Raw genomic sequence first — 23838 nt, 5'->3', positions numbered from 1 at the left:
GTTACCAAATGCACCATAATTACTAGTGAAGGGTTCAGCCCTTCATGCCTGCCTCTCAGAATAACCCATGCCCCCTAAAGAATCTCTACTACTCCGGAAGTGTTTGCTTCAGTGAGTGACCACCAGAGCAGCCTGTCCCTATCGTATAGTATGCATGTCCAGTTTCTTGGTGTGGTTTACTTTACTGTTCCAAATGGATGAACCTTGAAATTGGCAGTATAATGAAACAGACTTGGGGCATGGGATTGCAGTGTTCAGTACTGTGATCCATGAATTGAAATCTGTTCCCAACCTTAGTTGAATCTAAGGCAGCAATTTAAAACAAGATATACCATTACACCCCATGTTACTAAAAACAATTGCAAGCTAAGGTTACAAAAACAATTATATCTTTAACACTAAATTCAGATTCATGCAGCACAAAATAATTTTGTTTAGTTTTTAACCTTAATGTCAGGAATGTTAAGCATGGGCTTGGTGGACCTTTGGAGATTTCCATATGGGGGGAGTTCATGAAACTTGCCCCTTAACTAAAGAAAGGAAGGATGTTAGATGTGACATCTCTGCCAGTGTGAGGTGTTGACAAAATGGTGACTAAAGTTTTCTTAACTGCTCAGTCTGTAGCCTCTGGTCATTCTATTTCTGCATTACAGAGCCCCAGCTTAAACAAAACTGGAATTATGTTAAGAGCCAGAATTGTAGTTTAAAACTGTTTAATGGAATGAGTGAAGGGCATGGGCCTGAATAATCTGGTTATGGGGATAGTGTATGGCTATACTACTGTTTGTGTAAGTTTAATAGCAGGGATGTTTGCAAACCCCCAAAGGGAGACGACACAATGTCTCCAGCTAAGCCATCTCCTGGCAGGGCCGGCTCCAGCATTTGTCGCCCCAAGCAAAAAAAAAAAAAAAAAAGCCACGATTGGCGGCGGCAGTTCAGCGGCAGGTCCTTCGCTCCTAGAGGGAGTGAGGGACCTGCCGCCCCCGAATTGCCGCAGGTGCCGCCCCTCTCCCTTGGCTGCCCCAAGCACCTGCTTGTTAAGCTGGTGCCTGGAGCTGGCCCTGTCTCCTGGGAAACATGGTGGGGGGGTCATTGCTGGAGAATGCCTGAGCTATTAGCTGGGGTGATGCTACTTCCAGGCTCCAGCCAAAGTTACAAGGCTTGAAGCCAAAAGATCAAAGGACACTAAACAGTCACGCTAGTGAGAGAGGGAGATGCAGCTGGCAAACAGATTCTCTCGCACCTCTGTTGGATCAGAAGCAAAGCCTGCCAGGTACACTGCCACAGGGCTAGAGCTTAGTCAGACATGGATGCATCTAGAGACAAGTGAGGGGTCAGAGGTGTAGTTAGCTCTATAGCCTTCCTCCTTTTTATCTCGTGTATTTCTACATGCTGTGAAAGTTATTAGCATCTAAGTCTAGGCTTATGTGATCAGCCTTTATTTTGCTACAGAGGGTCCTGTGGCACCTTTAAGACTAACAGAAGTATTGGGAGCATAAGCTTTCGTGGGTAAGAACCTCACTTGCATCTGAAGAAGTGGGGTTCTTACCCACCAAAGCTTATGCTCCCAATACTTCTGTTAATCTTAAAGGTGCCACAGGACCCTCTGTTGCTTTTTACAGATTCAGACTAACACGGCTACCCCTCTTTATTTTGCTGACTTTTCCCCCAGTGTTACAAGTCGTGGAGTCTCTAACGGTAGATGCTCCACTACCTCCAGGCACACTTAGCAGGTATGTATCTGCCTCTTGGGTGTCACTAGAATTTACTTTTGTCTCAAATTATACCAATTAAGATGGGTCATAATGCTACCTTTTTATTGCTCAACCTTAATGGTCTTGCTCTTGGTTTTTTTGGCAGCCAATTTCTAATGTATGGGGTGGTGGTTTTGTTTACCTCATCTGACTATACAGTATCATTTTAAAGATGTAGCCCTGATCTGACAGGACCTTCTTTAAAACATGTTTTGGCTAATAGGCATAACAAATCCTCACTATGTTGCTTTTTCTATGAACAAATATTTTACCTGGAAGAGACTGACTGGCTGGTAGCTTCCTCATTCTACCTGTGGAACTCCCTAGCCCCAATACTGCTTTCAGTTGCTGGGGGTGGGGGGGATGGATCTTTCAGAGATGTACGTGTGAACTGAAATTCAGCTGCCTGTGGGGTAGAATTGAAGAATGGTGCTTTAGGAATCAATGTTCAAGTTATTTTGTAGCCTTTATCATTAAAATAAACTTGAAAATGTGAACCAAGTGCAGACTAACAGCCCAAAATGAAATGCAGTCACTCACCACACTTATCTAAGTGGGATGTTTCTTAAAGATGAAATTTAGTTGTCAACTGTGAAGATCATGTTAGCAGAAAGAGCCAGCTGTGCTTATTCCAAACAAAACTGTGCCATGTCAAACAAGCCTCAATTCTGCAACCAGCTGTAGATGTACATACTTACAGTTAAGTATGTGGCTAGTCCCCCTGACTTCAATAAAGTTAGCAGGCGTTTGGTTCTATATTAAATTCAGTTTTTATAGCCTATATCTATTAAACCTCCATTTTTTAATTTAAGAATGGAATGGAAGCAGCTGCAAAACTTAGCTCCAGCTTGCTGTAAAGTACACAGGACCTTCAAGATAATCTTCTTATCCAATTAGATGCAAGAGCCACTAATCATTATATTATGGACTGACTAGGTAAAGAATCTTCAGCTGATTATTGGAGTTCCATATTTCTTGGTCGTTAATAGTCAGTATATCTGGTAGGACAGTCAAATAAGGAGCAAATTACTAGAATCTTAATCGTACAAAAATGCATTATCCTAGCACCTAAGACACAATTGTCTGAAGCTTGCAGGATGTGGGTGAATGGGAACACTGCTGAAGGTGACTATGCTTCTGGATGCTCTTGGTAGCTTGAGGAAAAGCTGTTTGCTACAGAAGTGTGTACACTCTGGGTGATGGAAACACAAAACTTCCAACCAAGACACCCAACTCCAGAAATCGGCCTCTCTTTTAAACTACACTGGTATGGCCAAAGGTAAATAGCATTTGAGTCTCACCTGTAGCCCTTCTGAAAAAGTCAGGCAGTTCTGGGCTCACAGTACTTCGGGGAGTTGAAGTAGCTTTCTGATTAAGACATTCTTAGCCAGGGGTGAGGAAGCAAATCCTGAAACTCCAGCCCTTCATTTCAATGACGAGCTGCACTAGTTCCACTGTGACAGAGCAGCGCCATTGGGAGCTGACTATTGAGGCAAAACAGCCTACTGCACTAGAAAGATAGGGATACGTGGTCCCTTCCACTCCCCTCCACACCCGTGCCATAAGGATCAGAGATGAGGCTTTTCCTGATGGAAGGATCATTCTTAAACAGCCTGTTGAAAGACACCCAAGCCCAATGATTATATTTGCTATTCCTACTACAGTGATAGGCCGCCACGGACAGTGCTGCAGACAGAACTTGTCAGAACGCTTCAGGGAAAGATTTCTGGCCAATAAATGTCTAGATATTTTACTTCCCAGCTAGCTTTGGAACTATTCAGAAAACTGGAAACAGATTTCCCCCCGTTTTCCAAACACTTCTGGATAAGTTTGCCTGAACTAGTGCACATGACCCCACCCAACGCAGGCAGTGGTGATTTACTTTTGCATGTAAGACACGAAGATTAGGAACTAGTATTTAAGCAATAGTTTCCAAAATGCATACAGCTGTAAAGAGGTTTATTCCCAGCCAGTCAGTACTTATGCTAGAGGCTTTAAAGATTTTATAATACAAATATAGAAGCAAACAAAACAATTTTATAGGGTGAATGTTAGACAATTTGGTACTGTGTGTGCACAACACACATTCACTTTCATGTAGCAAATTCTCCTTTGTTTCACTGGTAAAAGAAGAGTGTACTCTAAAAGCACATACCAACATCTTAACCCTGTTAAGTAGGGAGTTGATTGTGAATACAGAGGTAGTACATTCTTGTCATTGACTATTATGGTATTCCTATAAATCTTACAGTGGGCAGGTAAAAATAATCTCATTTGTATAAAGCACTAGAGAGGAGTATCCTAGGCAAACTGGTTCCGCTGAAGATTTTGGAAAAATAGGCAAGAGACTTTTTAATATGAATGTTTCAAGTGGTCCTGTAAGGCCTGCAGAACATCTATTAGCCTATTTTAAGCAGATAAATATTTGATCTGATGTTCAGTTTAAGTTACTGTAAGTACCACACACGCCAATGCTGAGGATCTTACTGCTGCAAAATTTGTCATTTTTTTGTTTTTAAGGAGGCTTGAATGTAATGCTGAAGCCAGTAATCCATGCCCCTAAATTAGCCAAAGTCATTTTAGACTAAGGTCTGACTGAAATCCCAGCTAGCCAGAGCACCATCTTCTAGGCCCACTAAGCAGGCTTTTATAAAACATTTTGTTCAACTCTGATTTAAATATTAAGAATTGTTTATTGTCCAAAACAACTTTGGGTTAATAGTCTCTGCATTTCAGGGACATTAAAGACAGTGCTGGGATTTTATGGTAAATTTCACATACTGAAACCAATATTTTTTTAAGGCACCTCGCAGCATATACTGAGTTAAGCAAGTGACCAGGAGCTGGATTAAAGTAAGATTTTTCGGTTGGTTTTTAAATCACAGTGCAAGCCATAGGAATCTAATTTGCCAGCATATCCTTTAGACAGCAGCCAGTCTGTGCGTCCTTCAAAAGCATATTTACCACATCATAGAACTTGTTATCATAAGCCAGTTTGTAGTACATGTAGATGTCTTCACAGTAGGTCAGTAACGTCTTCAGATTTTTCTGAGCAGTCTCCGTAGGCTGGTGCTGTTTGACCCTGAGACAGAATTTCGTGTTACATTAAAAGGGGAGAAAGAGCAAGCTTTCAAATAAGATTGACAAAGCTGAAGAACATCCCATGAGATGGGAAGAAGTTCTGATATCTAAAGAAAAATGCAGGCTGTGGAGTGAGGGGCAGAGAACTTGTGGAGATGGGGAACAGACAGTTCTTGGAAAGGATTTGTGTTTTGCTTCTCCACACTCTTCTGCAAAGATTTTAAAGCTAGACATTTGTTAAAGAAAAAAATCTGACTAGGTTTTAGAGAGTTCCGAGCTCTGCAGGAAGTTCTCTCCACTGAGAGCACACACAGGGGCTGTCAAATGCTAAGTGCCTCACACTGTATTAACAGCACCATGGACCCTGCCACCAGGAGCAGTGAATCGAATTCTGTACATGATGCAACAAAGGGCCAACAGAACAAGGCTTAGGGAACCCAAGAGAGGGGGCAGCAAGACCATAGGGTAGTTACTCAGCCAAGATGCTTTTACCGCATGGTCTATGACAGAGCTGGCAATAGAATCCAAGTGTCCTGACTCCCTGTGCTAGCCACACAATCCTCCTTCCCCTCCACAGCAATTAGCGTGATTGACCGGCACACAAAGCAATTCTCACACCACCTCGGGATAGTTATAATTGTACAGATAGGAGCTATTGATTGGGCTGGAGTCTGCCAACCTGTACGTGAGGTCAATGAGAAGGTACAAGGATCAGGATCTGAGCTGGGTATGTGAGAGATGATTGAAACATATTTAATTTGATAGCATTACAGTAACTTCTCCTTATGACTATGCAATGGAAGAATTAGCTGCTAATTTCTTCCATGTTGTTTGCGAGATCAATTAAAGTAAGAACAACACTAACTAGTTTCATTCAGGAAATAATTTTTTACCTCAACAAAAACTGTAGTTTTGTACGTATAAAAACAAGTGATCTATGTTATGAATTGACTTTAAGCATTGATGAATTAATAAATTAAACCTGTTTTCACACTGGCCTGCAAATAGCACAATTATTGAAACAGTGTATCTACTATCTTGAGAGAAGGTCCTGTGAGAGAACAACAAAACTCAACTACAACTAATATTCAGGGGATCTCCATGCCACTCACTTTGGGATCACCATTTTACCCTTCAACGTTTCCAGATCTCCTTCCACCATGGCACTTGGCAAGGAGGGCAGAGCAGACAGTTACCTCAGAGCCCAATTAGCACTGCTGCTCTTAGAAAGGCAGGCAGGCTACTTTACAGTACTGCTCCCTCTGGAGCGCCAGCCACACGGTCTCCACAACACAACATACTTAAGATTGGGGATAAGGGACAAGAATCTCCCTGAACTGTGCTCTCCCCAAGCAGTGTACTATACCGACACCGAGCCAGACGACTTGTACTCGATAAGCAAATACCAATAAAACCATTCTCTTTGAAGTCACTTGCCAGAAAGACAAAAGGCAACCCTTGCCAGGCAGGGTTGCAGAAATACTTACTTCTTCGCAATCTCCTCAAACACATTAGATTTGAGTAACCTTTGTTGCTTAAATTCTTCCAGGTAATTGAAGTCACCCTTTAGAATCACTTGTTGATACAGAACTTCAGCCCAGTCTGGAACGAAGTCATAACCCTCAGCCACAATAGCAGCCTAGAAGGAGAACATGCCAGAATTACTGACTAGGACGGGCCACGAGCTGGTTTAACTGATGGTTTTGCCTGCTTTTGTTTGCACTTTGGCAGTACTCAGGCATTTCAGGTGCAGACTGCCATGGCCTCTCTGGCTCAGCTCCTACACTGTTGTCTCAAGGCCATTCTTTTAAGGAGGAATGGAAGGGTCAGTGTGAAACTCTAGATAAACAGAGGGGTGTGGAGTGGGGAGTAGGTGTGATGGAGAGGGAAGAAGAAACTTGAAAATAGGGGGGAAATTCAAGGCTAGACGATTCTGTTCTTACTGAAGCTAAAGGGAATTTGGAGCAGTTTGGGGCCCTGAGAGGAGCGAAAGGAGAAGGCAGGAATTTGTAATAGACCCAGAAGATTAACATAAGAACGGCCATAGGACCAAAGGTCCATCTAGCCCAGTATCCTGTCTTCCGACTGGCCAGTGCCAGGTGCCCCAGAGGGAGTGAACAGAACAGGGAATCATCAAGTGATCCATCCCGTCACCCATTCCCAGCTTCTGGCAAACAGAGGCTATGGGGACATCCCTGCCGATCCTGGCTAATAGCCATTGATGGATCTATCCTCCATAACCTATCTATTTCTTTTTTGAACCCTGTTATAGACTTGGCTTTCACAACATCCTCTGGCAAGGAGTTCCATATGTTGGCTGTGTGTTGTGTGAAATAATACTTCCTTTTGTTTCCTTAAAACCTGCTGCCTATTAATTTCATTTGGTGACCCCTAGTTCTTGTGTTATGAGAACGAGTAAATAACACTTCCTTATTTAGTTTCTCCACACCAGTCATGATTTTATAGACCTCTATCATATCCCCCCTTAGGCGTCTCTTTTCCAAGCTGAAAAGTCCTAGTTTTATTAATCTCTCCTCATACGGCAGCTGTTCCATACCCCTAATGATTTTTGTTGCCCTTTTCTGAACCTTTTCCAATTCCAATATATCTTTTTTGAGATGGGGCGACCACATTTGCACGCGGTATTCAAGATGTGGGCGTACCATGAATTTATATAGAGGCAATATGATATTTTCTGCCTTATTATCTATCCCTTTCTTAATGATTCCAACATTCTGTTCGCTTTTTTGACTGCCGCTGCACATTGAGTGGATGTTTTCAGAGAACTCTCTCTTTCTTGAGTGGTAACAGCCAGTTTAGACCTCATCATTTAGTATATATAGGTGGGATTATGTTTTCCAATGTGCATTACTTTGCATTTATCAACACTGAATTTCATCTGCCATTTTGTTGCCCAGTGACCCAGTTCTGAGAGATCCTTTTGTAGCTAACATATAAAGACGGAGTGGCAGGTCCCCTTGACATTTTTTTAAGAACATGGCGAGAAGGGGAAAGGAAGGACAGGACACACAACTGGGGAACATATTTTGTCTGGAGAATTCATCTCCTTTAACTTTGAAAGCCAAAGAGGCCAGAATATTCTCACTTCAACTTGCTGTTGGAGGGAGGGTCCATCTCTGGTGTTGAAGGGCTATTTGTTTTCTTTAAAAAGTCCTTGTTTCTGTCTGAGGTCCTTCTTGCCTTGAGTGAATTACAGAAGCTGAGAAGGAAAATGCCTTTTCCCATTGGCTTCCCACACTGCTGGGGCTACAGGTGCTGTCACCTGCCTGTAACATGGCCACTGCCACCAGCTGTCTTTATTCTCAAACATATTTTCTATTCTAAACCTGAGGAGCAGCATTTCACCTTGTGAGCCTTTTTAGTGCTGTGGTGAGTGAAATGGAGGCAGCATCCCTTCCTCAGTCACTTTACCTGGTAGAATCTGGGCAAGGACATGATGCAATCCATCAGGTTCTGTCTGTTCAGGTTAATCAACATCGTGCTCTGACTGGTGTTCAGAAAATGAAGCTGGAGCGTTATCAGCTTTGTCAACCGGTTGCAGCGCAAGGACTGGCGGACACAGGAATCCTAATTAGAGAGTCAAAACAGAAAAGCAAAACCAAGCTCTGGAGTAGCGTTTCTATAGGAAATCTGTGGTACATGTTCCCAAGCACAGCTCTGGAGGCTTCAGACCTATGTTAGTATTTTGTCTTGTAAATCACTGCAGTTTCTTTGATTAATCACTTTCAATGCACATATATAGGAAGCCCCACTCAGCAACTCACTTTTATTGTAGTAAGTGGAGGCCAGTCTTTAATCACACCTTTAATACTGTTCTATTTTCCCTCACCCCAAATTAAAACGGTTAGCTCAGCACCAAAGCCAACTGATTCTCTCCTTCCCATGAGATGAAAGCTTCTCAATTTAATCCCAGATACTAAAAGCTGAGCAGGGAGCAGTAAGTTACTCGTTGATTCGGTGGTCCCGTGGATAAGCAGGCTCAGGTATTAGGCTCTGTCAGAGGGATCTCTTTCCCCCCGGCACTGCAGTGTGGCACATCACCAGCGGCTGCTTCAAAAGCACCTTCTCCTCTCTGAGCATCACTCCCAGGGAAGCTCTTCCTGCTATTCAGCCTTAATCCATCTCTCATCCTTCCTTGGCCAATGCTGATAATTCACACTTTACAAACTTCAAATTCCATCTCAATTTACCTTAGAATAACTTTCGGCTGCATCAATAAAGAGTGTCAGAGCTTTCATCAACAGTTTCTTTAAGTTAGGCACATCTCTGAGAGACTCTTCTGAAACGGAAAAAGAACTTTAAAGCAACCCCCCCTGGCTTTGACAGCTGCAGCAGCAGACAATATGCAACAAACACTTTTGTAACTCATATTTGAAAATTTCTGTCTACCGACATTTCAGAAGGCAACATGCCAAAATATCTTAGAAAGCATCTCATGCGCTAACTCTGCACCAAGCGTAAGAAATGCTGCTCTGCTGTGTACACAACAAAATTCCAAGCAATTACAAGAATCCAATCAGGAGTTTTAAAGGCGATTTGAAAACAAATACAAAATATCCATTTGCTTTTGTCATGTGTGTTGACTGCCCTCAACAAACCAGGTTAAGGAAAGCATTCAACAGAACTCAAGTGTTTTAGATCCCTTTACATCACTGGGTCTTGTTCCACAGTGACACTCCTACATGCTCCATTCACTATGACATCAGAGCTGCATGCAACCACTGGAAGCTTAGGCTGGTTAAGAAATGCTGCTCTGCTGCTCTGCTGTGTACACAACAAAATTCCAAGCAATTACAAGAATCCAATCAGGAGTTTTAAAGGCGATTTGAAAACAAATACAAAATATCCATTTGCTTTTGTCATGTGTGTTGACTGCCCTCAACAAACCAGGTTAAGGAAAGCATTCAACAGAACTCAAGTGTTTTAGATCCCTTTACATCACTGGGTCTTGTTCCACAGTGACACTCCTACATGCTCCATTCACTATGACATCAGAGCTGCATGCAACCACTGGAAGCTTAGGCTGGTTAAAGTATCTATTATTATACCCACAAAGATAGAAAATACTTTGAAAACTGCATAATGTCCTAACACACTGGGACGCACCTGGTTAGTGGTGCTAATGGGGTGTTCCACCAGCACAAAACCCAGGAACGCCACAACTTTCTGGAAGGGAAGAGCAACCAAATAATACCTCTGAGCCTGGCTAGTTGGGCCACTCAGTGCATCCTGCTGATGGACATGGATTTTTCCATTTTTACGTGCAGGTCAGCAGGAAAGGCAACTGGAACGGTGTTTACCAGCCATATCTCACTTAAACATTAAACTTAAAAATATTTTAAATTAAGCCAATTTTTGATGATGCACAGCGATGCAATATGCTGATACGAGAAGCTATATTCAAACACACTTAGTCTTGGTTCCGTAATTCCGACTCACCCCATGGTTGAGATTCAATGAGCTTAAGCTGTATACGAGCAGCTGCCTCGTGATTCTCTCCAATTTCTCGACACATGCTAAAGCACAGGGCTATCATATTGTGCTTTTCACTGTCCCCTGGCCGACAGCGCTTTATGTAATCTAGCAGAGCTGTCTTCAGAGTTCCACTCTGGTTAGGAGAAAGGGCATCAGAACAGGCATTCAGAGAGTTGCGTCTTATTAGAGAACTTGCAAGGAAAATCAAATCCACGCCACCTTAAGTTGCCCCTCAAACATTTCAACACATAATGGGAGTATGATTAAAGTATCACTGAGAATAGCAGACTCCTAATTATACTTAACAGAATTGCTAAAATCTGGCAGCCTCCACATTTTTGTACGTTTAATTGTAAGTCGGCACTCTATAACAGAGTATTTTACATGATAGATACTCTGTTAAAGAGTCCAACCCAGCACAAAATATATAGAGTCCTCTGAATTTCTATTACTGAAGTTGTGAGAAATAGCTGTTTTCCTTCCCTCCTACACTGATTTTTACTGTGTCTAGGACATCCTGAGACAATCTACGCTGCTAAAGTAACCATATGAGTCTCTTTATAACTATATGCTAGAAAGAAGAAAACACGGTAAAGTATTTCATTTAAAATTGTGATTTGTATTCATCAACCATCTAAAGACATTCACTTTGTAGGGTGAGGTTTCAATCCCAATACTCGTAAATTATTAAACTCCCCAGATAATGTACTGGCAGCGAAGGTATGTGTTTTTTCACTCACTCACTCACTCTCACACACACATTAGTGGGGTTTTTTTGTTTTGTTTTTTGCACCTACCGGGTCTAACTTTTTTCTCATGAGCACTTCAAAGTAATGTTTCTCATGCAGCAGATCGAATATGTACGTCATTTCATTATATCTTCCAATACCAGTAAGGAGTCGGACCTGTAGAGAGAATGGCAGAAAGATCAGCGGATGATGGAAAATCTTCTCTCACAAAGAGGCGGCCGTGTATATGAGGGTTAGTTTGTTCCCGTCTTTAAAAAATTGAAATTTTTCTTTTTTTTGTTTTAAAAGGCAAAATGATCAACAGCCCAAATAACCAGACCCCAAAAGTAAAGCTTTCCATCAAGTGCAATCCATGCAGTGAGCTTTCCAGTCCTCGACAGTAATTCCAACTTGGAATGACACCTCATGTCACTAAGTAGGCACGTCTCAAGTCTGCTGGGGCCTTTACTAAGCAGCAATAGAAGATGCAGGTTAGCTTGGTAATGTGGATCACTGCATTTCACAAAACAGTGTCTGAAATACCTTGAAATTCCAAAACCAAGAAATTGCATGCTCCCCACCCCTCCATTCTGCCAGCCTCATCCATTTCTCTAACCAACTGCTATGGTGACCCTTTTGTGATGTGGAAACCTGGCCAGGAACAGCTGTGATCATCAGGCCACAAAACACACATCACAAAGGTAACAACCTTTGGTATCTATAGATGTAGGCTGGGCAAAGACCAGTGACCTAGAGGTGAAAGCTTTGCATTCCAATTCCATGAGCCATCTAGTCCACATGCTCATTTGGTTTGCTACCATTTGCATGGAGAGCTGTGTACAGAGTGTGGTTAGTACAGGATGGTGATGGATACATACCACAAGGCCGTACTCCTCACTGGGGGCCAAGTGTTCCTCCGTGAGAAGTCGAGCAGTTTGCAGGACTCGAATAATTCCTTCCATGTGACATGTCAGACTAAAGCAATTATGGGCCAAAATCAGCAGCTCTGTAGCTAGAGAATGAGAAAATGTGGGTGGTTCAGTTAACAAGCTGAGCAAGTTAGTCATTGCATCTCTGTTGAAATCGGTGCTAACTCGGCAGATGATTGATCATTTTTCAAGTTACAAGCACTAGAAGTGAATTGGAGGCATTTAGTCCTTTACAGCTTCTGTAACTGCACACATTCAGTGTGGTTTTCTAGTTGGTGCCAGAATCTGATCCTTTGGATTATTCTCTGCAGCATGACTATAATCCTGACAAGGAAAGGAGACCGCTTAACAAATGCACAACGTATAGGCCAGCCAGCATCATGCCAGCTCAGTTCTCAATTTAAAAAGGTAAGTGTGATGGGGTCTACCCCACACAGGGGATGAAAAGGTTAATGTGGACCTGAGAGGCCAATTAACACCACTTGGTTCCACCTGGAGGGTGGCTAAGTCCCAATGAAAGATGAGTTCCAGCAGAGGAAGCCGAATAGTTTCTATAAGGACAGGAAACTCAGAGTAGGAGGTGGCTACAGTGAGAGAAGGAAATAACTGCAGTCCCTCTCTGAGTAGTACAGAATGGACCCTGAAGAGAGACACAGAAACCACCAGGGTGAAGCATGTTTGGGTGATGAGCTCTGACAAAAGGGCAGGACCTGGGCCTACAGAGGAAAAAACCCAGGGAGGCATTCAACTGAAGAGGAGCTTCAGGAGGGCATTTACACTCTCGGACAGGCCCTGATGGGAGAGGGCATCGGGGTGAAGGAAACTCCTGGAGTGGGCCTGAGAGGAGGCCAACTGATAGGCAGAAAGCCTTGGGATAGACAGGAACGAAGGATCCAGAGTACAGACAAGACTCCCAGGAGGTAACTCTTGAGAGTCAGCATTCTGCAGAAGAATGGAGAGTTGGGGGAGGGACCCAGGATGGATTAAAAATGTAAGCGCAAGGGAGGGGGAAGAAGTTGCTTCCATTGTAGTTTGTGTTTTGCTTTTGAGTTTGGTAAGAAGTCTCCAGAGGAGCTGTGGGGCCACTACTCTGCGTGGAACAGAAGTGGAGCCCTAGGGGAATGGGAGACATTCTATCAATGACTTGTCAAGTGGGACATTGCCCATGTGGGACATTGACACTGCAGAAGAGGAGAGACTTCTGGAGGGCCAAGTCAGGAGAAGAGAGACCACAGAAGGACCGGAGAGGCAGAGGGTGGTAGATGAAAAAAGAGTTGCTACATCATACCCAGCCATGAGAGGGCACTGTTGCAATAAGTCCATTTTTCCACACTAAGGTCCAAAGTTTTGCATCTTGGTTTGAAAAGACCATTCATATATTTGATATACCAGGTGGGATTTGATATGGAACAAGTTCACTCATCCACAATTTAAAATGGATTAAATGTACCAGTTTGCAGATAAACCATTTTACAAGAGCACAGATGAAAGATTCACATTTGGCTGATTAATGGGGCAGGGTCTCTTGGTGTTTTACATTATTAAACATTGCGGGGCGGGGGAAGGGAGGAGATAAGATTTTATGCATGTATCCAGGCTTGTGTGACAGTGCCCTTCATTGTCGCATCTGAAACCAGTCAGCAGGGAAAAGGGTTAACCATGGACTCAGAGCAGAGATATAAACAGGTGGCAGGGGAAGAGGATGCTCTCCCCAGGGAAGAGAAGAGGTAAGAAGGCTCCCAGGCCCCGACAGAAAAGGAAATGGGAAGCTATTTTGCTTATCCATGATCATTACACTGGAATTACTCTGACGCCCCCAAGGTGTGCAAAAATGTGTTCAAAAAGTTAAAACAATAAATGACTAGCATATTATGCAATTCTTTTTCCTATAGAGAATCAGTTTTAATATACCATAACAACACCCAGAACAATGGGATCCTGCTCCATGACAGCTCCTAGGCACGACCACAATACAAATAAACACACACGCTACATTGTCACTCATTATAAAATGTTAGCTACTACACAACATAAATGACAAATACATGCAAGGTGCATCATAATTTACAAAAACCTTCACCACCATGTAATCAGCACATTTCAGAACATCAAACTAATCACTGGTTCCCATTCCATTCATAAAAATGTTTTTCTACTCCAATACCCAGACATTACACTGGGAAAAGCTATAGAACTCTGGCATAATTGAATGTTCCCTGGGACTTCCCCTTTTAAAATCTGTACCCCAAGTTTAATAATCAGTATATGAAAACAGCATTTGTCCTACATCATATCTCCATAACAGAACAAAATAAGGGGGCAAAGTTAAGGTTGGGCGACAGTGCAAGTCCAGTGAGATAAAAGCGACTGATGAAAGATTATATCGAAGTGGAAAACTGTCTGGATCTTTTAATTCTTCATTCTCAAAACTTGGCTATCTGTTTTAAAAAATCTAAGAAAAAAAGTGGGGGATTTTGGGGGCGGGGTGAGGGTGTAATTAGCTGGATTCTATTGTAACACACTTTCAACCCTTATCTTTTACCAAGATTTTGTTTCTGAATAAAGCTCTTTTCAGGCTGTAGATTATCCCAACGTACTAGAGATGATATGAATTGAGACTTTCCAGTTGCACCTGTATTAATGTTGGTAATCTTTGGGACAGACAACTCTCACTAAAACCCTGTCCTTATCCTTTTTCTCAGAGGGACATGTTCAGTATTTATAAAGGACCTTACTTAGCCACTGCTGGCTGGCTGCCAAAAGTATCCTGGCTACATTTTGTAAATGTAATTACACCATGTCCATGAATGGACAGCTATACAATGGGAGTGAAGTTTTGGCCAAAGACGACCTATAAATATTTAACAAAGAAATATGTAAAATACCAGGCTGTTAAATCACCTTCCTAAGAATTTGGCCAGAAGACTTTTCTAAATCCATCCACAAAACTTTAAATAACTTATTGACTTGAGATTTCCAAGCTATAAATACAAGAACTCCTCTTCAGTCTTAGAGAAATTCATGTATGGATGCCCTAGGTACTTATGCTTTGATCTATTTCTTGTGAATACATTTTGAAATTTCTCTTTAATAATTTTTAGGGTTTTTAGAAAAAAATCAGTAATGAATATTCCCCTCACCAGTGCTCCAAACGCTTCATGATGTAATACAGAGCCCAAAATAGTCAATGTTATTATAATGCTAGTTACATATAGTATTATTTACTTACTGCAAGATAGTTCCCCACGAGGTACAGATGAAATTTTATCCAATAACTTCATGCCAACCAGTGTATGATCCTTGCACAATTTGGCCAACTCTAGGAATGCTTGAGTCTCATTTGCTGGGTTCACAATCTGCTTTTGCCCTGTGCATACATGAGAGACACAGACAGTTATGTCACAAACACTAATTGTTCTTGGCGGAAAGGTTAGCCTACGTTTATGGAAAACATAGTGTATCCTCTTCCTGCCTGATGCAGAGGCTGGAACGATATAATCCAAGAGGGCCCTTTTAGTCCAATCATTTATGTCTAAAAGTAACACATTTTTCTTTGCTAGATCAATCCAATACAAACCCACTGCATGGCTATATTGTTTGTTACAGCTAAGACTGTTTGTTTCTTATCCAAAAATACACTGACTTTGTCACAGCTGAAAAAAGCCTCACCATTTATAGAAAACAATTCAAACCGATTCACATTATTTTGAGCAAAATATCATTTATTTTGCCATGAAAAAAATACACAAATCTTTAAAATACCAGGCCACTCTCCCATTCTTGCCTTTGTAAGAAATTAATGGAGGAGTCTCGCTCACAAGTTGGATGGCTGGAGTTACAAAGGCTGTGACTGGTTATTTAAAAAAAAAAAACAGATAGCACATTTTTTGCTATTAAAAGTCTTGTTTGTAAGAGCCTTCATTAAAAGCAACAAAACACTGGATACAACAAGGTAAACAGCTAACACCACTCAATACATGAATAGAGCTTTACAGTTTCAAAGTATTGCATAAACACTGAATACTATAGTTACCACATATACACTGTCAGCAAGTGTTTTTCAAACACACACACACACACACACACACACACACACACACACACTTTACAAACCAAAGTTTGTAAAAAGGATGTCAGATGCATGCAGAGGTGAAACACACAACAAACCACCATCATCACCTTTCCTTTCAGAAGATACCAGTAACTCCTGCATGATTTCTTCAGCCACAAGTTCTGCCACAGTTTCAGACCGGAGACCCTGTGTTGTGATGAACACCTGGGCTTTCTTGCATCTGTCAGGCTGCTGGGATGAAAGGATCGCTCGAAGCACCTTTTCAGAATCCTGGGCTGATATTTCACCGTAGGAGCAATTCAGTTCCTAAGAAGCGTACAGCACATTGAAAAAATGCTACATAGAGAAAAATGCACATGACAGAGTAGGTATTCACTACTATTGAAAACAAGCAAGGTTATTCAAAATTGTGTGTGAAAAAGCAGATGTAGGTCTAACCCAGGGCTGGCCAACCTGGGGCTCCGGAGCCACGTGTGGCTCTTCAGAAGTTAGTATGTTGCTCCTTGTACAGGCACCAACTCCGGGGCTGGAGCTACAGGCGCCAACTTTCCAATGTGCTGGGGGGTGCTCACTGCTCAACCCCTGGCTCTGTCACAGGCCCTGTCCCCACTCCTCCCCTTCCCGCTCCCTCCCCTGAGCCTGCAGTGCCCTCGCTCCTCCCCTCCCCCCCACAGAGCCTCCTGCACACCACAAAACAGTTGATTGGGAGGTGCAGGGAGGGAGGGGGAGGCGCTGATCGGTGGGCGGGAGGCACTGGGAGCGGGGCGGGGAAGCTGATGGGGGCTGCTGACATATTACTGTGGCTCTTTGGCAATGTACATTGGCAAATTCTGGCTCCTTCTCAGGCTCAGGTTGGCCACCCCTGGTCTAACCCATCTTTGTACAAATCAATATTGTATTGATTTGTGTTAACTACTAAGGGTTTGATACAAGAAAGCATTTTAATGCATGTTTAACTTTTTGCTTGAAGTTAAATGTGTGCTGAACAGCTGTCCTGTTTCTTAATTGGGGACTATATCAAAACAGATAAAAAATGCTTTCACAAGCTAGAATTTTCTGGTTTTACTAAAGATCATTCCACAGTGTTCACTGATCAGATTTACCTTCTCACCGCTAAATAATCCCAAAGCCTCAATGCAAAAGATGCAAATTCCAGCTTAAAAAGAATACTACATGTAAAGATAGATAACCCCTCAGAAACAAGAAGTAGACACTGATGTGTCCAGGATACTAGACTAGATACGCTGCTGGTTTGATTCAGCAGCGCAAATGCTATGTTCCAAAACTAAGGGGCAAAGCTTGGGGAAGGGACAAAGAACATCTGGAGCAGAATCCTCTGCCCCAACCTGTGCAGTTGGGCTACAGCCACACATGACGGCCATGAAGAGGAGCAGCAGCAGATGTAGCCCACTACTTTTGCCACACCTGGGGTTAGCCCAGTGGATCTGCATAGTCTTATGGGCCCACCTGCAAACATCCCTGTAGTAGAGAGCTGCCATAGAACAGAGGGTTTGCAGAATATCTCTGTGCTGTATCTCTGTTGCAGCCCTCCACTCAGGTTTTAAATTGATGTTAGGCCTTCTGAAGTCAACACATAATTTTTACACTTAAAGTACCAAAATGACTAAAAATTTATTCTTATCACATTATAAAATAGGCCAATTAAAGAGACATAGGTAGGAATTTGGCTTAATGAAGTACGCTGACAGATCAGAAGGGTTTTGTGCATTTCAATACTTGATCATATCTAGGATTTGTCTGAGTAGTGGGCCATGTTACCATTTGATAAATATCCCCTTATTTTTCGTTTCAGCACTCAAAAGTGTTCAGGAATGAGCACCTAGTAAATTATTTTGTGACCTCACAATAGCTTTAGTCTCCACAACTCTGTGGGTTGGCTTGAGGCAAGCGACATGATAGTTCTGGTAAATGTTGCCAGACACATACCTTGGAAAGCTCATACAAACAGAGGACTTGTCGGCAGTAGTTTCTCCCATGAACACACTCATCTATTAGAGTCCTCAGACCGGTAATAACCAGATCATCTGGAGCTGGAGCCAGGACATGTGACCAATTTTCTACGCTTGAGGCTGGAAGCAAAGTGAATACTGAAAATGCGCGTCTCAAAGGAAAAAGCACAGTGGTCGGGCTTGTAAAAACAAAGGCTCACACCTAGAATAAAACTCCAGGAATCAGTGCAAATAGTATGTGTTATAGTTTTCCAAACGTTAAAAACTGAACTCACAGTATTTGTGAAGAATGGGAGAGTTACCCTAATGATGTTTTAGGAGATGAGCATCATTAAAAAACCACCACACAACACAGTATTATCAAATACAACATCAGTTGTGAAATTCTTAAAACCATCTGAATACAAGTGTATAAAGCAGCCCAGACAATGTTCAGCTATCTTTCTGCAGCCTCAAAAATGGGATTAATGCATTTAGTTCTAGCAAGAAACATTCTGGTTCTAGCTGATAGAATTATTTTTACTAAGATTGCATGTACACACACTCACATACAGATAACATAAGATGTTATCACTATTTTTTGCACTATTAATAGAAAACAATGTTCCCTTATCACATGCAAATACTGGGGGGAAATGTACTAATAAAAAATGTATTATTAAAAAAATCTTCCCCACTCTGCAGCACTAGAAACTACATTCAAGCTAATCTAAAATTTCCACTCCAAAAGCAGGAATGTAGATTAGCATTCTGCTGTTTTGTAGCACTTTGGCTGAAGAAAACTGCAAATCTATTAAGAATGGATATCCAAGGGATGACATGAGATTGTTTATAGAATAATCTTCCCTGAAGTATATATGTTCAGTGTGGGATGTTGTTAGAAATCCCCCAGAATTTCTGGGGAAATTAATTTTGTTACGCAAAGGATGAATCTATAGAAATCTGACAACTTGTCAAAAGTCTGCAGCTGACTGCTAGGATTACTTACTGCTTTGTAATCTTCTGGGCTGAGGTGTGTCTTTCTCATCTGCTGTATCTCCCACTAGAAGAATAGCTCGAACGTCAGGGTGTAAGTTGTTTAGATCAGCTTCCCCAGAGGCCAGTGCTCTGCAGTGCAATACCAATGAAACATCTCTGCTATAAAAGTGAAAATACCGGCAAACACGGCTGGCTTCATGTATGCTTCCTTCATCTAGAAGACGTCCAATCAGAAAGCTAAGCGATTCTACCTCAGCTTTATCCAGAATGTTTTCAGACATATCTTGGAATGTAAGACCATCAAGTTGTAAATATTTTGATGTATTCAGAGCAGTTAGCTTTGAAAAGGAAAACTCCTTAGCTAAGTTATCAAAGGAAAGTTCACCACTCACTGAAACCTGGTGAGAAAATCTTGACTTGACCAATCCATCATTGCTATTTAAGGTTTGTTGTGCAATGCAACAAAGCCAGATCTGTTTCTCTATTTCTTCTAATTTGTCCAGTGCCACAGAGTCACTCTGTGCTAGCCAATGGCCAGCCAAGGTAAGCAGCAGATGTTTCTCCATAATGTTATTTACCTTCTCATCAGCTGAAGATTCAGACACTATGTTTGCCTGAGCTAAGAAAAAGTCAGATGCTGCTTTGTTGGAGATGGAATTTTTCATAAAACTATCATGATATTTTTTCCAGAAGTCAATTCTAGTTTGTTTTTGATGCCACTGTCCAATGTGCTTTAAAAGATGTAAATCTTGAAGTACCTGCAAAATTCATAAAAGCCGTAAAGGACTTATCCTACAGAAACAATTCTCATTTCCTGAATAAATATGCACCAATATTAGAACACTAGAATACTGAATTACAGTCCCAGTCTGTAAAGTACTAGGCATACCTGTTTTGCTGGATAAATAAAAATAGAATGATGCAGCAAGTAATAAAATGTCACTATTTTGTTCAGCACAGCATTCTGAAAGTTTAGATGACTAGCAGATAAACTGAATAATATTTCAAATTAAGGCAATTTATACATGCCATTTCTAGGTCCTTCTGGATGGCATCCTTACGTTGGTGAAAAGTAACACTTTTGATACTATCAGATGTATGGGAGCTTAACAACCAGAAAAGAAACTTGACTGTGTAAACATTTTACTTTAAGTAAAAAACAACATTAGATAACTATACTATACCTCTTGGATAACCACACTGTCCACAGGCAGTTCAGCTAATTCTGCAACTTTCCTCGCCAGTGAGAACAATCCTCTCTCTTGCAGCTGCTCTAGAACTGATCTGCATTCATTCTGAAAATGTTCTGCGTCATAACTGGTCAGGATAGAGCGATTAATAGATATAGATGAATCCTTCAAAATCTGACTGAGTGCACATAGTTTCTGCACATCTGGGCCTGTTTCAAAAGAGACAGTACAAATATTAAGGCAACTATTCTTTAATTGAAGAAGTCACTGATACACATTTTCAACAACAAGTAAGCCTGTGGGGAATGGAGTACATGTATAATATATTTAACATACTAAAGTTTTCATATGATCACAATGCATTTTCAGTTTAAAACTGGAACATTTCTGTTCATTTTCCATACATTTCTCACTAGTTTCACACCGGCTCCAAAAGAAGCTTATATTTTCTACCACAACTTTCTGTAAAAAAAACAAACAATTCTGGCTTCAGAAATTCCTTCACATTATAGTACAATATTACCTGCAGATTGACAATAAAAGTTTATCACGTTTTCCTCTTTCCATAAAAATAAACAGTAACATAATCCAAGTTACAGTACAATATTAGTGCAGAACATGTAATTTTTAAAGTACACTTCTCACAGGGTTAGATTTTTTTAAGCATTCTAATACATTTTGAAGTTGTTAAAGCAACCAGACCATCTGATACAAAAAATTGTCCTTACCATCAGGTAGAAGTTTATCTATATCTGCAAAGAGCTGTAAGAGTTTTCCTAATTCATACTGTGTTCTACATTGCTGCATCATCAATTCAAGAAGAAAGAATGCCTGTGACTCCAGCCATGGTACTGATATTATTGAAGGTGTTGGTTTATCTGCAATTTTAAGCTGTTTAAATAAAAAGGATTTTTAAGTTTCTTACAAGCATATTCTACAGTGAATATAAATACAACTTGTTTCTAGTTAGATGAGGTCACACTGAAAACCAGATAATACCAATTCTAATATACAAGATGTGGCTCTAAAAAAAGACGTGTTGCTCCATCACCAATATCTTGATTTTAATCTGGAAATAGTTCATTTTCTGTGCTTATAGACAAGATTTCTAGCAATTTCCCCTGAAAATCTGTATTAACTGAGTAGATAAAATGTCGGAAAGAGCATGGATAGGTAGGAAAAAAAACTTCATTAGAAACTAGTAGCCCTGATGTACCCCATCTGCTTTATATACATACCCACTACATGGGGTCACAACATGTTGCTCTGAGTAGGAAAAGGAAACGGACCTATCCTTGACTTGAGTTACAAGAAGGAAAACAACCAACACTAAGGTCATGAAATGTTAGTTTAGGAAAATAAGAAAACTGGAAGAACAAAGAGATATAGAGGGGAGAGCAGGAGTAATTGTTGTATGTCTTGCTCTGACAATGTAAAGAAAACAAGTAAAGACACAATTGCAAATATTCCCTCTATGAATTTGAGTCTCAGCAACTTGTGGGCCAAATTCTGTCCCCAGGTAGTTGCTGATCTAGCAAAGGACTTGAGCATGTGCTCAACATTACACATGCTTCAGTCCCACTGACACCAATTGCTGAATCAGGGCCTTCATGGGGTAACTTGGCCCAGCTGTTTTCAAAGAATAAGTCAACGTGGTCTTTGAGACTGCTGGTACCAAGGTGATCTTGCAGCCCCTTTCGAAAACTTCCATTTTTCCAAAAGCAGCCAATATATTCAAGAGCAACTGTTTAGCCCAAGAAGATTTTCTCTGAAAGTTAACACCTTATCAGCACCATCATTTTCACTTTATTACTAGAATTAATGCTATTTACTAAGGTCTGGAGAATGAGATACCATTACTCACCATGAATAGTACCTTACACCATAAGGAATCTGTGACCCTAAGAACCCTTCAAGGACCACTAGCAAGGGGGGGTTATAAGAATATCCTTGTACATTCATGTTCACCAAAGAATTTCAAGTGAGGTCTTAAATAAAAGCCAGAAACATGCTGGTCATTAATATCATTGTGAAAACAAATACTATGTAAGGAGTCATGTATGTATGCAAAAAAAGTACATTCCTAAAGTCTGTATAAAGGCAGACTTGACAAACAGTTTTCTGCCTGACAATGGATGTTTACTCACCTGTCTCTATCAGTCCGCATGTAAATTAAGCATGGTAAATTAACACAATAGGGAGTCATTTACATACAAAGTCAGTGGGGGATGGGAAACCAGCACACCAGAGAATAAACTGCGAGGGGCTGGGGGTCATCCTGACTCTGAAGTACAGACCATGAACTTTGGGAAATATTAGGGGGAAGGCCAGGAAGACACCCCTTTATCCTGCAGCTAGGAAGTAATCGGGCAGTGCAATTACATTAAGGAAAATAGGATCTCAACCAGGCTTGGTTGAAATGCTGTTAAGGATATTTTGGTTGAGATAAACTTATTTAGACTGACGGTTAGCCTGTTAAATTTAGCTTCCAGGAATCATGTTATGATTTTGTTTTATACATAACTGTTCTGTTTCCATTATCCTTACTCATTATCTCTAAAATCTTGATCTTTGATAATAAACTTATGATTGTTTTCACTATAAATATGTCTCAGTGCTGTGGTATTTTACAAGGAGACAATCCTGAATTGCATCATTCAAGCAGGTGTCTGCACTGTTCACTTGGGGACAGCAGACCTGGTATTACTGTGAGTGCACCTACTGTTAACCTGCAAGGCAAAGTAAGGCTTGGCATAAGTCAGACCAGGTTGCTTGGGTGATTAACAGGCTGGAGGTATCAGGGAGGTGACAGCCACTTAAGCACAAGCAGGTCTCCCTCTTACTGGAGGCAGGCGGGTAACAAGGTGACTCTCAGTCCTGGGCACCCTAAGAACCATCATATAATCCCACTGAAGTCAACGGGATTGCTCATGGAGTAAGATACTACTTCTTGTGAATTAGGGTATCACAATCTGGCCCTAAATAATTAAAATGTACTGATTTAGAAGTGGATGTAGTTTATTCAAGCAACTGGCTCCTTTTTACTCCAAAATTCAGGTTTTCCACCAAGTGGAAATGATGGAGGAGTTGTTGGACACCTATTACTCCAAAATCATCTCCTGAATTATGTTAAGCAGACTCCTATTTTTTGTTTTAGCCTATGGCATCAGAAAACATCAAACTGTAATATGATGACATCTAAGCAAAGACATTTACAGAACATCTGCTTACATTTGCAAGACTTGTCTGGAAGTTGTGGAGTTTGGTTTTGGCTTCATTGTATTTTTTGTAGTCCATGCATAGTTCATACATCTCCAGCATATGTAATAAAGGGGAATCCTTTAAAGATAAGCAAAAAGGTTACAAAACTCCACTGAAAGTACATTTGTCTAATAAATGGAAAGTTTGTATCAATCAGTGTAAGAACAATGGTTGTCTTGGTTTGTTGTTTACAAAAAGGTATATAAACCTGACAAATTATTTGCAAGTTTGTAACTGTTTATTTTCCAAGTCTAATATTTTCTCATAGGGCTGAGTAGCAGAGTGGATTAGCTTGAAAATAACTTGAAAGACAGGGTGGAAAGCCTCCTCTAGGCAAATAAGAGACTCTCTAGTACAGGAGATCTAAACACACAGAAAA

General features: G+C 41.1%; 1 protein-coding gene across 1 annotated transcript in view; it reads right to left on the bottom strand.

Moving 5' to 3' along the window:
• Positions 1-4655: 4655 nt before the first annotated feature.
• Positions 4656-23838, bottom strand: part of SPG11 (SPG11 vesicle trafficking associated, spatacsin) — a 58805-nt gene continuing 39622 nt past the window's right edge. The window contains exons 27-40 of the mRNA XM_065411830.1: positions 23430-23537; positions 20927-21089; positions 20193-20407; positions 19019-19766; positions 18008-18150; positions 16168-16366; positions 15218-15355; positions 11938-12071; positions 11129-11236; positions 10296-10464; positions 9047-9135; positions 8268-8423; positions 6323-6474; positions 4656-4836 (exon numbers count right to left, since the gene is read on the bottom strand). Coding sequence (XP_065267902.1) covers positions 4656-4836; positions 6323-6474; positions 8268-8423; positions 9047-9135; positions 10296-10464; positions 11129-11236; positions 11938-12071; positions 15218-15355; positions 16168-16366; positions 18008-18150; positions 19019-19766; positions 20193-20407; positions 20927-21089; positions 23430-23537 — 2703 coding nt within the window. The remainder of the gene's footprint in view (positions 4837-6322; positions 6475-8267; positions 8424-9046; positions 9136-10295; positions 10465-11128; positions 11237-11937; positions 12072-15217; positions 15356-16167; positions 16367-18007; positions 18151-19018; positions 19767-20192; positions 20408-20926; positions 21090-23429; positions 23538-23838) is intronic.

This window comes from Emys orbicularis, chromosome 10 (assembly GCF_028017835.1).
Source record: "Emys orbicularis isolate rEmyOrb1 chromosome 10, rEmyOrb1.hap1, whole genome shotgun sequence".
Classification (NCBI taxonomy): domain Eukaryota; kingdom Metazoa; phylum Chordata; order Testudines; family Emydidae; genus Emys; species Emys orbicularis.
The sequence above is the reverse complement of the archived record's forward strand: the minus strand, read 5'-3'. Positions and strand labels throughout refer to the sequence as shown.